This window comes from Lepidochelys kempii, chromosome 8 (assembly GCF_965140285.1).
Source record: "Lepidochelys kempii isolate rLepKem1 chromosome 8, rLepKem1.hap1, whole genome shotgun sequence".
Lineage (NCBI taxonomy): Eukaryota > Metazoa > Chordata > Testudines > Cheloniidae > Lepidochelys > Lepidochelys kempii.
Genome location: NC_136387.1, coordinates 12567251 through 12583776, shown reverse-complemented (window position 1 = coordinate 12583776; position 16526 = coordinate 12567251). Strand labels below are relative to the sequence as shown.

General features: G+C 46.0%; 1 protein-coding gene and 1 pseudogene across 5 annotated transcripts in view; one reads left to right on the top strand and one right to left on the bottom strand.

Moving 5' to 3' along the window:
• Nucleotides 1-16526, top strand: part of JADE2 (jade family PHD finger 2) — a 156388-nt gene that overhangs the window by 77881 nt on the left and 61981 nt on the right. For all 5 annotated transcript variants that reach the window (XM_073355547.2, XM_073355546.2, XM_078853993.1 and 2 more), the window contains one exon: nucleotides 10631-10800. In XM_073355547.2, the coding sequence (XP_073211648.1) occupies nucleotides 10631-10800 (170 nt within the window). The remainder of the gene's footprint in view (nucleotides 1-10630; nucleotides 10801-16526) is intronic.
• On the bottom strand, nucleotides 12447-13077 carry LOC140915614 (small ribosomal subunit protein eS7 pseudogene; annotated as a pseudogene).

Genomic DNA, 16526 nt, shown 5'->3' with positions numbered 1-16526 from the left:
AATAAACAAATAGAGTAATGCTTTAATTATTTTCCCCAATATGAATTTGAGTTAGACATATTAAGACACTTTCCATAATACCAGTGGCTTGTTTTAAACATATTTATTGAGGGTCAGTAACTGTATTGGTTACATCTTTCCATATTAATAAATACGTTTTTAATAATCAGTTAGCATGTAAGGAGCGAACAGTGGCTGTTCCATAAACTCCAGTTCATTCTGAAATTAAGAAAATTAACTGTAATGTTTATGTTGAAATGTTGGAGAAACCTTAATTTAGGGCTCTACCATTGATAGTGACATTAACAACTATAGACTCCAATCCGCACCTTTGGTATTCTGGGGATCTCAGAGCCATGAGTTAAATACAGTCTTGCATTTTCAGGTTCTCGGTATATAGCTTACACAGCAATTACCAGCGTTAGCCAGATGATTGGAAGACTGAGTGAAGGCTTAGGCCTGGTCTACACTTGGGGGAAGGGGGGAGTGGGGGGAGTCGATTTAAGTTACGCAACTTCAGCTACATGAATAACATAGGTGAAGTCGATGTACTTAGATCTACTTACCATGGTGTCTTCGTTGCGGTAAGTCAACGGCTGACGTTCTCTCCGTCAGCTCTGCCTGCGCCTCTCGCCCTGGTTGACGGTAGAGTGCTCGGCGGTTGATTTATCGTGTCTATACTAGACGCGATAAATCGACCCCCCACTGGGTCGATCGCTGCCCGTCAATCCAGCAGGTAATGTAGACCAGCCCTTACTTCTTTCCAGTATCTCAACAATTGGTTTAGCAGTGTTGTATTTTAAATTCCTTTCTGCAGGGGGATAATGATATACAGGACCTATGCATATCAGTGCTCCATTAACAGGGCAGTATCATATTTACTGATAATGCATAAAGGATCCCCCAGCCACCATCAGTCTGCACTTGCATCTCTATCAGACTTAGTACGTTCTAATGATGGTCCATGCAGTAAATTGCCTAGGCATGTTGTCCCTTTGATATGCATGCAGAACATTAATCTTTGCACTTTTATGCCGGGCTAAAAATAAACTCTTCTTTCTGCTGAGGTTCAAAGACCAACATTTTGCGCATCACTTACTGGACATGTTTCAAAGTATCACCTGTTGCAGCTGTCTGTTCAGTAAGCAAGTTATATAACTAGGATTAATAAAGGCTTACAGACTGATTGTGCAGTATAGTTCCTTGTATCTGTTCACCTTTGCACCAGTGAAACAGAAATATTCATTGCCATTGGATATTTTTTCCAAAAAAGCATTAGGCATTCCTTTAAGAGCCACTGTGCTGAGCTTTCCTGGTGACTTACCATAGATCTGGTGCTTTGTATTGCTAACCGGAAAGCTCGGTTAATGGATAAAGTCAGTATCAGTTCTGGCTGGTCGTGAGCAAGATGCATTGGTGGCTCCTGTGTTCCAGGTGACTGGGTACTCTTTAACTCAAAGCACTGAGACTTGCTAGTGATTTTCATAAGTCTAAGCTTTATTGCTTATGCCTGCATTGTATGAATACTCATATAGAATTTACTAAAGACCTGAAGCCCTATCCTAGATTGCACTGGGCTCAGTGTAAAACCTGGGAGGGAATCTCTGAGGGCTAGTCTTTGTTTAGTTTCCAGAATCCTAGCCAGGAATCTGGAGGGGCTGTCCCCAGGTTATTACAGTGGCATCTTTCACTGGCTGACTGACGGTGGTTGTATTTCCTAGTGCATTGCTCCTTGAAGTCACCCTTTGGCTCTTTCTTGGAACTTGGCTTGCATTTTGCTCCTGTAGCACATAATAATACTTCACAATTGTATAGCACTCATCATTCATAGCTCTCAAAGCGCTTTACAAAGGGGCTTACAGGTCTGTATTCTCAGTTCACAGGTGGGGAAACCAAGACACAGAGCGATTAGGTGGCTTGCACAAGGTGATGCAGTGAGTCAGTGGACAAGACAAAGAACCCAGGTGTCCTGATTCCCATGCTGTTGCTCTGTTCGCTGAGCCACATAGTCTCATCTCTTACTCCTGCAGCTGAAGTGTGGTGTTCTGATGGCAGTGACCAGTGTGGCTACTGAACAGGCACTGGACTCTAGCCTGGGACTTGAGAGACCTAGGTTCAGTTCCTTGCTCTAGCACAGACTTTCTGTGTGACTTGGGCAAGTCACGTTGTCTCTCCGTGACTCAGTTCCCCATCTGTATAATGGGGATAATAGCACTGCTGCACAGGCATGCAGTGAGGGTAAATATGGTAAAGGCTGTGAGGCGCTCACATACTATGGTAACAGAGGACATATTACCTAAGTTAGATGGAAGCCAGTTATGGGCTTCAGTAGTGTTGTACTGAGTGTAGTCAGGACAGGATTTGGCTCTAAGACTTCTCAGCTCCAGCCCATCTTTAATATAAAACAGTTAGTCATTTCCTGTTTCACTGCCCCCTTCCTCCACTCACAGCCTCTCAGAGGAGAACCCCTTTCTGCCCATGTTAACTCCTCAGTGTCAGTGAACTGGCACACAGAGTGGAGATGGCCACGCTGGTCCCTTGTTCCATCAGCCCCACCCCTGCAGCTGTGCTCCCCTTTATCAGCGATGCAGGGAACATGTCTAAGAAGTGGGCATCTCCTGTGATGAATTCTTTGGCAGCCTTATTTTAAAACCAGTTGTAAGCACAGATAGCAGGTTTGATTGTCCTCTCATTTACACAAATGTAACTCCCTGACTTCTGTGAAGCTATTCCCAGTTCACAGAGGTGTAAGTGAGAGGAGAATCAGGCCCACGGGTTTGGCATGATCGGAACTATCCCAGCCACAGATGTTTTTTGAAGGCTGTAATACAGTAAAGTTTGTCGCTGTGTGCTTGTTTGTTTCCTTGCAGCATGTTTGTATATTGACATTTGTGTCATGATGTGATATTTCAGGGAGGAAATGTGATCTATGCAAATATTGCTGCAAGCTTCAGCTCCTGAGTTTGCAGAGAGCTGTCAGAGCGGGCACCGCGTTTTGCTTTTCAGTTCTAGCTCTTCCTGTGATTGCATGTCATTATGTGTGACATGGTGGTCATGCACATGGCAAGTGTGACACGTGATGCTATAAAGTTGCTGAAGAATGCAGGAGAATTGACAGCGAGTGCCTGCTCATTTCCCATCCAGGAAGTTAATGGCAGATGAGGCAGCTTTACTTCGCTTCTCTTCATCCTGGTTCTTATTACACAATGTCCAGAATCAATCCATAAGTGTGATATGTGACTCCTTTCATTGCAAAGCACCACAAAGTGCTCCACTCACTATATACATACAGGAGGGCAGCCACCTTCAGCAGTATCATCTACAAGGATTCCTGTGCCATCAGGGTAGCAGGCAGCTTGCTCACAGCACATTATTCAGCAATGTAATCGCATTTGGTCAGGACATCACTGCTCTTACAAGTGGTGTTCTGGGAGCTTGAACATCTAGACAGAGCAGACAGGACCTCAGTTTAATGTCCTCTCCAGGAGCAAAATCTGATATTTTTTGCACTGCGGTAAATTTGAAGTAACTCTCTCTGATGCTAGTGGCGTTACATCCACAGTCAGAATCTGGCCCCCAGTAAACACTATAATACTCAACTGGCCTGATTTTCTTCTCATTTACACTGATGTAACTCAAGAGTTAACTTCACTGAAGTCAAAAGAATTCTGCTGTATTTAGGGGAGAGCTGGGCATAGTTTATCTAGCTGGGAAGGATGAAGAAGTGAAATGACCCTTTTAGAACTTGATTCTATAGTTTCAAAGAGTCTCAGGCTCAGATTTTGATCTTAGTGACTTTAGGAACACCAGAATAACTCCACTGCAGTAGCTGAGGTGTACTGAGATGCAGGGCAGGATGCATTGCTGGTCGAAATTGGCCTGTGCTGATTTAAATCAATGCAAGATGTAGCCCATCTTCTGACTGCTATGGTTCCAGTCAGATGCTCACGAATCCAGTCCAAGGCCCATCAAAGTCTGTAGGAGCCTTTCCATTAACTTTGCTGTGAATTAGACTGGGCTCTGAATCGCAATGCAATCTCCATTTGTGTGGGAGGGTGGGCAAGGAGGAATTCCGGTGAGTTTCTGCGTGGTAGCCCATCATATTATGAAACAGTTCATCCTGAGGTATCTCAGGAGTATGTAGCTGTAGTGTTGTACATTCCTACGTAGGGCTTGTGTCGGTTCAGTGGGACTGCTTGTGGAGTAGGGTACTACTCAGAGTGTCTAGAGAGTGGAAGCACTGAACCCATAGCCTTCCTCCACTGGCAGAGAATGGGCCCACCTTGATGTCTCTGAGGCCTGGGAGATAATAGATTTGAGAAGAGGCTTCCTCTTGTGATGGGCAATTCTGGGACACTGTGTTTGGGAAGTGGGAGCTCAGTGTCTGGTGGCTGAGCTGATGTTTCCAAACTCATCTCACCTAAGACAAAGCATTAACCTCACATTCATTCAGAGGGTGAAAAAAGAGCTCCATCCTTTAATTCTCCCCAAGGGATGAACAGCTTCAAAATGTAGAACAAGGACTTGCAGGCAGATCCTGATCTGCTGTATTGCAGGGTGAAAGGGGTCACTCAGTGTAAAAGAGATTGGTATCTGGCTGTCAGTATTTCCTAATTGGGGATTTTAATATCATCCAGTTTGAACTCAGATTGCTCACCCACAATTACAGTTGATCAAATATTGCTGCATGGCAAACCTCCAGAAAAGGCTTGTCAGTTCAGTGTCTTCTGCTAGAGAGTATTGGATCCCTGGGGTGCACTTATGCGACTTGCCAGGGCAGTTGTTGAACTGCACACACTCCTTACTGAGCACCGGCGGGGGGAGCATGTGATCACAAATTATCATGGCACAAAACTAAGGAATGGTCTTGTTTTTGCAGAGGACCCCCCTTTACATAATAAGATAGGCATGGCCCCGTCACCTCCTTTGATTACCCCCCACCCCCCGTCCGCCCGCCTGCCCACTTCCCTGGCCTTTTGGTACTGTGGCCAGTGGGGTAGTGTGTGTGTGATAGGGAATGTGCAGAGAGCCCTATCAGGCTTAAAGCCCTGTGTCTGCCTGTCCATCTGTGTAACCTGCTAACCTACCTAAGCACAGCGTCTCTCCGTTCTGGCTGGGGTCGATCAGCATTGACTCATTATTATGGAAACAGTACCTCACTGAGAGAGAGACAGGATTCCTGAGCTCCTTGAAAAAGCAGTACTATCCTTAACAACCACATTCTTCTGCTTCTAGCTTCACAGTCTAAGAATAACAAGAGTTTCATTGGCTTCTCGTCCCCATCTGATAGCCCTTAAAGTAAATAACTGTAATAGCTGTCATAGCTTGGCTTACCGAATCTCAGCAGAGGATGGAGTACCCTACTTTTCACTTGTGCTTTTTCACATTAGATTTCCCAGCTCTGTACAGAGCAGTGATATAAAAATCCAGGCTGGCTATTTCTTTCCTGAAGTGGCACTTTGTCCACGTGATTATTCTCAGTGATCCCCTTCAGTGAGCTCTGAGGGGGAAAAAGCCCTCTGATATCACAGGGACCAATGTGAGGAGATGGATGCAGACAGATTTAGCCGGAGGTAGGGTTATTTGTTTGACTTCGGAATCAAAACATGTGGGAGGTTGCTGCCAACAGATGTGTAGTAATGCTCGCAAGACAGGAAGAAATAAAAGTGCCACATGAAGAGAAAAAATGGCTTAATTCTTCATGGTGAGAGAGGAAAGTATTTAATTCCTCGAAAGATAGGTTGTTCCCACAGAGACCTCGGCCCAAAGCTTTCGTATTGGTTATGGCTCTCTTGAAATCTGGGATTCTGCTGAATGCAGGGTAAAAGAGGCAAGAATGGAGTGTGTGAAGAACAGATGAATTCTTATTGATAACAGTCATCTATTTTTAAAAAGGAATAAAATATGCCATTAAACATTGAATATGATGGCATGTTTATTACTTCTGAAGTTGGTAATATTATGAAGCCAATTTAGCAGAAGGGGAAACTTAGGCGGAAAGCGGCTGAGGCCACAGAGACCACAAGTAGGAGAGCCAGGCTTGGAACTCAGGAGTTCCTGGCTCCTGGGCTTGTGTTCAGACCACTGAACGGCTTTGTAAAACAAATTCAGCAGCTCTGTGCTTACATCTATTGAGTGTGGAAGCTTCTGAGGTGCAGGAGGTAGAGCCTGTTGTGTAGGCGGCTCTTAAGGCTGTAGGACAGGGTGGCAGAGGGAGGTAAGCCAGCAAACTCTCTCATGCTGTGTGGGGAAAACACATTCAGTGATGGACAGTGTCCCGAAGAACTGATAGCTGCTCTCTCTTGTATCATTGTCATGTTGCCTAGGGCTGACTCCTCGTTGTTTTTTTTAGGGCTAAGGGATTCCCTTAAGGGAGCAGTAAAAATAAATGAAAGACTGAGGGGGTCACCCCCCTTTTAGAGTTAAGGAGAAGCCTTGTTGCAGATAGCCTAACACAGCTCAGTGCACTGTGTGGTTTTTCTTGTGCCAGAGGCAGCATCAGACTTGGTAGAGTTCCTCGTAGCTTCCAGTGTAATGCAGACTTGCCCGAGCTGGGCTGGAGGAATAAGGAGACCTCTAACCTGAGTCTCGTCCCCTGCACATTTGTGCTAATTCAAATTATTTCATGATCAAACTTGCAAATAAAAACATTGCAAGTTTGGGGCTCTGCACAATACTTTCTGTTCAGGCTAACGTGAGGGAGAGTGATTTCTGGGAGAAAAGGAATGTCTGGAATGGTTGTTAAGTCCTTCCTGGACATAGCTGTGTGCAAGGATATGTCGGGCCAGTAATGGCATCACAGGGTGGGCAGCTTTCCTGTGCAGAACTAGGTGATGGGGGGGCATCATTAAAAAGGGAGAGGGAAGGTAGAATAAATTTAGAGTAGTGTGGTCTAGAGGTTAAAGCAGGCATTGGGAATCAGGACTCCTGGGTTCTATTCACAGGTCTTCCACTGTCTCATTGTATGGACAAGTTTGGACCGATCAGTCTGTTCCATGATCTGTAAACTGGGGATATTGTGAGGCTCTGTTCATCCATGGTTGTAAAACACTTGGGTTCCCTAGATGAAAGGCTCTACAGAGCTGCGAACTGTTGTTGTTTGTTAAGATGCCTATTTAACAGTTTTCTACATTCTAAGGCCAGGATTTAGGGATCATAATGGCACAATAAGGCATACACTGAAATGGACTCCTGAAAGCATAGCGGGCACAAGAAGGCAGGACCCCAGTCCTCCATTGGCAGGCTTTCTTGGAAAGGAAAGTGCTGTTGAGAAAAGTAAAGTTCCCAGATGACGGCAGCATTTTCAGTGGTTGCTGTGAATGCTTAAGGAGCCGCATTCTAAGCATCCAGGTGAGTTCACCGCACAGCTGGCTTGCATGCTGTGGCTGGAATCCTGCCTCAGTTTCAGAAAGCCTGATGGCCACAAAGCCAAATACTCAGAGGGGATTTACTTAATGACGTTACTGATCTGGGCCTAAACCTCTCTGCCTAGTTTCTGGCTAAAATGTGGGATCTTTGGGCACTTTCAGTGGTTACCGCAATCTAGAGGGAGTTTGGAAAACTCTTCGCTAAATTCCAAACTCCTCATGTGTATCCCCCAAACTCAAATTCACTCCCTAGGGTTGAGTAGCCCAGCAAACACAAACAAATTCAGAGCAACTTCTGGTGCCAGTATATAGTGTGGGCCAAGTTCATTCCTTGTGTAACTTCATTGACGTTAATTGACTTTGATGGGGATACATCTGCGATACTTTTGACCCATTATATGTTTTCCAAAGTTACATGGAAAATTTCCCAAACGGCAGACACATGGTTTCACCTGTGCTTTGACTATAAGCTCAGTTTATCTTCATTCTTTCAGTGTGCAGTCCTGGACCTGAACAAATAAACCCCTGACTGTAGGGCTCGGCTTCGAGGTACTTCAATCTTTATACAATTTTTAAAACTCATTTACAAATATTCATGCTGTCTCAGCCAGAAGTGTGCATTGGGCTCTATCGCTAATCCATGGGATTCATGTTCAGATACCTTATGCAGTAATGCTTTCCACTTCTGCTATGGATCATCACCTGCTGGAGAAGATCAGTGGGCCTGATCTTGCATTAAGCTGGTGCCTAGGGGACACAACCAAGACGGGGTCCCCATTGTACTATGTGCTCCATATACACATTGTAAGAGAGAGTTCCTACCCCAAACATTGTAAGGTATAAATAGACAAGGCAAAGGGTGAGAGAAGGAAAGGATTATTATTCCTATTTTACAGATGGGAAACAGAGAGAATAAGGGTTTGTCTACACAAACAATGAGTTTATGGCAAGCTGGGGAGTAACTCTACACCGCACTAGCCTGCCGCACACTAACGGTCTCTGTGGACCGTGCTGACGCACACTAACAGTTTCAAAGAGGATGAGATCAGAGTGCATTAACAAATTGCTAATGAGCATCAGCAGGGTCTGCATGCACAGTTATCTCATGACAGGCTGGTGCAGGATAGATTCACACCCCACCTTTCCTCAAACTAAATGTTTGTCTAGACAAGCCCTAAGTGACTTGCCCAAGGAGTCTGTGGCAGAGCTGGGATCTGCACCCTGCTTCAAGAGTTCCAACTCAGTGCCTTAACCAGCAGACCATCCTTCCAATCATAGATCAATTTCAGATGCCCTCACCCTCTTGAGGCAAGTAAGCATTGTTATCCCTATTTACTGATTGGGAAACAAAAGACCGAGTGGTTAAGAGACATGCCCAAGCTCATGCAGCAAGTTAGCAGCAGAACCAGAAATACAGCCCAGACCTCCTGAAGCCTAGTGCCTTGTTCTAACCACTAGGCAAAGCACCACGCTTGTGGATAGTGCTTTACTGTACATTTTGAAAAGCATAGCCTCTCCAGTACCTGAAAACTAAACACTTAGCAAAGTCGAATGTGGATATTTTTCTGTTTTCACATTATTTTTCTTTTGAAAACATTAAAACCATCCCCCACTTCTCCCTCCCCCCCCCCCCAATAAGCGCAAATGGGTTGTTTTGGTGCAGTGTCCTGTTTACTCTTGCACATCCTTCTCTTTCTCATCTGACGGCAGTCACCCCACCCGAATTGCAAGCAGTGCAAAGTATTTTTTTACAGCAGCAGCATCTGACTCCTTCCTTGACCCACCGCTTTGAGCAGCCGAGTTGTTATCCTGGAGGTTCTTTAATCATTTTTATTTTAAGGAAATGAAAATTAGTGATGTGTAATTGCTCACTGGTTGTTTCTTTACCTCTGTTTGGGCTGTCTTGTCTACCATCTGCTTCTCAGTTAGAGGAAATGCCAAGGTATATGGAGGGGGAGTCAATCTATGCCCTTTTCATGCTGTTACAGCTCCTGGGGCACACCTAAAAAGATGCAGGGCACACATCCTTCTACATTAGTCACTGCTTATGCAATTACATCAATTAAAAACAACACCTACAATGGCAACGATCCCTATGGGTTGATAGATAACCAAGAAGGTTTAGCATCCTGTCGAAATAGCCAGCATCTCTCAGGAGGTCTCCCACGATGCCACATGTTCCTTTTAGTGGAGTGCAACTGTGGCTCCTGATGCAGTGTTAAACCACTGCCTATACCACTGTATATTAGTCCATTAAAGGGTAGAAAAAGAGATTGCACTTCCCATGGTGCCCACACAGTACAAGCTTTCGCCACGAAGGCGCATTCTGTCCCGAGAGTGTCTGCAATGTGGGTCACTTGAACGTTGAGATTTGCTGCGAGGTCAGGGGTGAAACACATGGGGTTTTGCCTCTGTGCTGAACATTCACTGTCCTTCTCATTTGTGAAGTTGTTGCTACATGAATAGGGACCCTGGTGTTTTCAAAGACCTACATCTAGTGTCAGCATATGAGCATTTTTCTTCCTGTAAGTTAGGCCTGGTCTGCACAGATTGTGTCACAATATAACTGTGTCAGTTAGGTGCTTTTTATTGAAATAGTTCCACTGGTGGAACACCCTAGTGTGGTTGCAGTTATAACAATATAAAAGTGCTTGGCCAGTGGAGCTTACTCCCCTTCTCATGCAGGAATAGGCTGTACCAGTATATGGACTTCTATACCGGTATACTGTGGCCATGCTAGGTGGGGTTCACCCTGTCTTGATGGAGATAGTTAAAGCGGTGCAACATTTGTGTGTAGGCTGGATCTTCATCTTTTCAAATGTATTTTGTTAGTGTCTGAAAAATCATGGAGAGTTCATAAGCGACTTGTGTTTTGGGGGGCCTCAATTTTGAGGGCCCAACTTGAGATACCAGATTTTCATAGGGTGGTTGCTCAGCGCTGTCTAAGAATCATGCCTTCTGCATGGCTCAAGTCAGGCCTCCAAATCTGAAGCACCCAAAATCATGAGTCAGTTTTGAAAATTTAGGCGTGTGCGTAAGAGCCTCGATCTTGCCAACACTTATGACCAACCTTACCTTTAAGCATGTCAGTAGCCCCGTTGACTTTGATGGGACTGCTCGTGATGGGAGTGCTTAAAGTTAAGCACGTGCATAAGTGATGGCAGGATCAGGGCATTAGTGATAAATAGTTTGTGGTCAGGTTTCTAATGATAAATTCTTTACCTACTGCAGCTCTTTCTTATGCTCTCCTTTTCTTCTCCTAGGATTACGCCCCTGCTAGAGCAGTCTCCTCCACAGGTTTCCCCAAGCAGTCTGTCTCTCTCTGAGATTTCGGAGGTCAACAGGACATGCTCACAAGGAATGAGCCGCTACGACCTGGATGAGATTGATGCTTGCTGGCTGGAGCTTGTGAACATGGAGTTCAGGGAGATGGGTAGGTGCTGCTGTTATTTCTCTGCTTGCCGGGGAGCACACTGAGTTGGTATTATGCCTTATTAATTATGAAAACAAAAAAGATTGAGGCCTTCAGTGCTGCTTTCACCCAGTAGAGCAGGGGTTCTCAAACTGGGGGTCGTGGTTTATTAGCCTCAGAGGGTCACGAGATGGTTACGTAGGGGTCATGAGCTGTCAGCCCCCGGCATTGCCAATATAAAAAGTTTGAGAACCACTGCAGTAGAGCAAGGAGGCTGATTTACAGAACAGATAACAGAATCCAGACTCCCACTGCTGCGCTTTAACTCCATGCCCATCTCTAGCTTCATCTCCATACTGCTCCCCAAAGCTGCACTCCATACTGCTCCCCTGTACTGCAGGAAGTGCCCCATGGCCAGGAGAGGAAAAGGAAAGGTACCACACTGACATCTACTCCTCTTCCCGTGACTCTCTCCAACATCACAAAGGCCCCACTCAACTGTCTTCTTGCCAAACTGACAGATGGAGTCAGAGGAAAGCAGTGGCATTATTTCTGTCAAAATATAGGGAGCTGAGGAATATCGGTTATGGGGCGCCTTTCATTTTCCAGTTGTCTGTATATGGCACAGCATGGTATTGCTAGCATAACTGTAGCTTTTTATCACTGCACATTTTAATCCATTTCAGTTAAACAGAAGTAAGTGGGATTGGGAGTTAGCCCATTAGAGTTTATGCTGTTGAGGTGGGCAAACTTGTTAGTACTGAGACTGGGTTGTAGTTACTATGGAGGAACTTTCCAACCCTGGCTGAGTAAGGGTTACTGTGTTGTGATTACAACCACTAAGCTAAGAATAGCAGACTACTAGTAATTTAAGTATAAACATTCAGCTTTTCACAACAGTGGCTGGAATTTACTGACATAAAGTGCTACTCCCAGAGACAGTGGTCTGCAAGGGAGGGACTAGATGTGATATAAAACACCTTAATAAACAGAATCATACATTGCTTTTTAGGAAAGACATGTTCAAACGTACAGTTCATGAGCTAAATTCTGCATTGATCAGTACCCTGTGAGAACCTCTTTATTGCAGTGGAATCACACAGAGTGTAAATTAACGCAGAATTTGGCCCCATATATTTGCTGATCTTCTGCATTCTTGTTTTCAGTGAATCTCTTCTCCTTTCACTGACTAATGTTTTATTAGCCAGATTTGGTATCATTATCACCATGCATATAAGAGAATTCTAGAGGTGTTTTTGGAGCCTGGTTAACTATGTTAAACATTCATTGCCTCTCCCGCAGCCTCAGTAGTGAATCACAGACAGCCTAGCCCATCTTAGCAGCTTCAGCCCTATAGGTATCAAATCCTGTTTTTGCCACAGGTTTTGAAACATGAGTGATTTTGGCCAGGTCTTTGCACTAAGTAAACAACACAGCCATAGGAATCATATCAGCACTAGTCTGAAACGTTGCTGTCTGTCTTCAAAGGAACCAAACTTCCTATCGCTCCACAGATGAAGCTTCTGTTTCTGAGAAATCACACTCTGCATCCTTTCTGACTCTGATGGATTGTTAGTGTCATTGGTCTTTACACCCTCTTTTGAGCTTGGTTGCTGTGCAAAGTACTGCTTGCTGCCAATGAAATAGGGGGGGGGTTTTTGGTTTTGCTTTTTTTTAACAATTAAACTGTTTATTCAGTCATTCTTGCACTTTACAGCTGGAATTCTGGGAACTCAAAAATAACATCTTTGCCAGTGAGCTTCTTGTAGACACCAGAAAATGTTTCCACCTTGTGTTCAACATTATTCTGTTGTGCTTTGTCCAAATGGACCTTGATGAGTCTGTTGCCGTCTAGTTTCACGCGGAATCTCACGTGGTTTTCACTAGGGAAAACCAGATCTTCGAGAATGGCATCATGCACTGCAGTAACTGTACGGCTCCTGGCACGCTTTTGCTTGTTTTTTGTATGGCTTTTCCTTGTTGGTTTGGGCAAAATCCTTCTCTGAGCAATGAACACCACATGCTTGCTGCTGAATTTTTTCTTCAGCTCACGAACTAATCGGACCTGGATCTTCTGGAAAAATTTCAGCTGAGGAACTGGTACAAAGATTATGATTGCATTTTTACCACCCCCTACTTCAATTTCCTTAGCTGCCATGATGTTCAAGTCTCTCAGCTGAGCTTTTAAATCAGAGTTCATCTCCAACTCCAGGAGAGCCTGGGAAATACCAGACTCGAATTCATGTGGCTTTCACCATTGGGCTTCACAATCATTGCGCTAGATCTGAACATGGCCTTTCTCTCTCAGTTGTATTCCACTTCCAATTCTTCCTTGTAAGTGTTTCAAGGGCTCATAGAAGGTCAACAGCCAGAGATTTGGCTGCTCCAAGGATCAGTTTGGTTGAATTAAATCTGACTCACTTTATTATTTCTTGCATAATGACTGGTTTCAGAGTAGCAGACGTTTTTAGTCTGTATCCGCAAAAAGAAAAGGAGTACTTGTGGCACTTAGAGACTAACAAATTTATGTTATGCTTTATGCTCAAATAAATGTTTTAGTCTCTAAGGTGCCACAAGTACTCCTTTTCTTTTTATTATTTCTGTAAAGCATGAGGTTACAAATCCATTGTCTTAAAGGATTTTCAGCTGCCACATTAATTGTTAACTTGCAAGACTGAGATGAGAACACTGGTTTCACAGCTTGGGGAGGAAAGGGGACTTATCCATGAGGTGCTGGAATGTGGCTGGGGCCCCATGTAGCCCAAAAGGGAGGACGGTGTACTGGAATAGCCCATCCGGGGTGGAGAATGCTGTCTTTTCTGTAGCTTCTTTGGTCAGAGGAATCTGCCAGTACCCTTTTGTCAGATTCAGTGTAATCAAGAATCGGGCACTACCCAGTCGGTCAACCAGTTCGTTGATGCGTGGTATGGGGTATCCATCAAACTGGGATATTTCATTCAGTCGGCGAAAGTCATTACAGAATTTCATGGTACTGTCAGGTTTAGGCACTAGAATTGGACTGGACCACTGACTGTAAGATTCTTCAATAACCCCTAATTCTAACATTTTCTTTACTTTGGCCTTGATTTCTTCTCTTTTGGCTGCTGGGATTCGGTAGGGTCTCAATGTTACCTTGGCTGCGGGGATCGTGCGGATATGGTGATAGGTCTCAGTCGTCCGCCCTGGTTTTGTAGAGAACACATCTCGGTTGTGATTAATCATGTCGGCTGCCTCGATCTTTTGGATCAGCGTCAAGTCGGATGATATCCTCACTTGCTCGTGTAAGTTAGCCTCCTGGGGAAGGGTCTCCTGCATGACTAAGCATGCCTCTCGATCGTGCCAAGGTTTTAGAAGATTGATGTGATAAATTTGCTCCGATTTCCGGCGGCCCTGGCTGCCACACCTTATAGTTCACCTCTCCCACGGCTTTGATTATTTCGTAGGGTCCCTGCCACTGGGCCAACAGTTTACTTTCTGCTGTGGGCACCAGTACCATCACACGATCCCCTGGTTGGAACCATCGAAGCTTCGCTTGGTGTTATAATGGGTTCGTTGGGTCACCTGTGCTCTTTCCAAGTGTTCCTGTACAATGGGCGTAACTCGGGCTATCCGATCTCTCATCTGCAGTACATGCTCAACTACGTTCCTTCCGGGATTTGGCTCCTCTTCCCAGGCTTCTCTGGCTATATCCAATATGCCCCGAGGGTGGCGCCCATATAGTAGTTCAAATGGAGAGAAACCCGTGGAGGCTTGCGGAACCTCCCGGATGGCGAACATGAGGTAAGGCAATAGGGTATCCCAATCTTTCCGATCCCGGCTCACCACTTTCCTTATCATGGCCTTGAGGGTCCTATTGAACCTTTCCACAAGGCTGTCTGTTTGCGGGTGGTATACAGAAGTCCGTAGGGCTTGTACATGGAGCAATGAACAGAGATCTTTCATCAACTTGGACATGAAAGGTGTCCCTTGATCAGTCAATATCTCCTTGGGTAGCCCAACCCGGGCAAAGATCTGTACTAGCTCCTCAGCTATTGTCTTGGAAGCTGTGTTGTGCAGGGGAACAGCTTCTGGGTACCGGGTTGCATAGTCCAGTACAACAAGCACATGTTGGTGGCCCCGAGCTGTCTTCTCTAGGGGCCCTACCAGATCCATGGCTATCCGTTCGAAAGGAACCTCTATTATTGGAAGAGGTATCAAAGGAGCCCGCAAGTGCAGGCGAGGGCTATGTAACTGACACTCCGGATAAGAGGTGCAGTATTGCCGGACATCTTCATGTACTCCTGGCCGGAAGAACCTCCGCAGGATCCGTGCCTGGGTTTTCTCTACCCCTAGGTATCCTCCAAACAGGTGACTGTGAGCGAGACTCAGTATGGCTTTTTGATGTTTTCGTGGCACCAGAAGTTGTTGTATCTCTTGCTCCTGCATTTGCACCACGCGGTACAGGAGCTCTTTCTTCACTATAAAGTAAGGTCCGGGACCCCAGACCGTCCCATCCACGGGTATCCCATCGATCTCGGCCACCTCTTTCCTAGAGTTACCATATCTGGGGTCCTCCGCCTAGTCCCGCCCAAAAGTCTCTCTCCCAGGACTAACCTGCCCAAGCTCCCAGGGGCCAGCTTCTGCTTCTTCCAACGCCTCGCCGCCGTCAGGGCTGGGGGCAGCTTCTGGCTCACCTTCTGTGGTGGAAGTTTCTCTGTTGGCTGCTCGCGTCCATCTGCCTACTAGGGAGGTCTTCTGGCCCTGGGTCAGGATCCGGGTTCCCAAGGCCTTTGCGGCCTTCCTCTCTTTTTTTGTCTTCTGGGTCTTTCGGGGAACTGAGAACAGATCCTGAGAAATCTCAGCAAACATCGGGGGTTGACATTCCCCCGGTGACGAGTCGCTGTCAGGGTCCCCACCTCCCTCCAGCCTCTCCAGGGGGAGTAAATTATCAAACCCTGGATAGTCCCTCCCAATGACTACAGGATATGGGAGTTTAGGAACTACGCCCACAGTCACCTCAGTGGCGTTTCCCTGAATCTCTGTCTCCACTGGGATGGTGGGGTAATGACTCACGGCCCCATGCATGCACGTCACTGCTACGCGTTTGGCAGCTGACTACTTTTTACCAGCTTACCCAGTATGAGGGTGATGGCACTCCCAGAGTCCACAAGCCCTGTAGACTCTGTGCCATTTATCCTCACTGGCCTGGTGTAATTATGCGGGGCTAATGCGACCCCCGCGAGGTGGATAAGGGAGCATGGGACCTCCCAATCCCCCAAGTTACATTGCATACGCTCCTCAGTGCTGGGACACTGTGCTGCTATGTGTCCCCACATGCATAACATCTATAATTGCTTTTAATCATTCCTGTATCCCGGGGGTTAGGGGTTTAGTCCCGGGGTTCCCCCCACTCAGGCCAATCCCTTCCTTCTGGGATCCCCGCTGGTTTTCGCCCCCCTCTCCACCTAGGACTCCCCGGGGGTTTGGTTGCCCAACCTTCCAGGGTTGGGGTCGGGTGCTTGCTTTGAAAGGGGCCTTCCTTGGGTAGTCGGGTCAGTTCCCTGGCTGTCATCCGTCTTTCTACCAGTTTGATCATCTCATCGTACGTGGACAGATCGTTCTGGCCTACCCATTTGCGGAGATCTGGCAGCAGTCCCCGCATGTAATGGTCTATGACCAGGGTCTCCAAAATCTCCTCTGGCCTGCACACCTCGGTGTAACCACTTGCGCGCAAGTTGTATGAGGTCGAATAGTTGGGACCTCGGGGG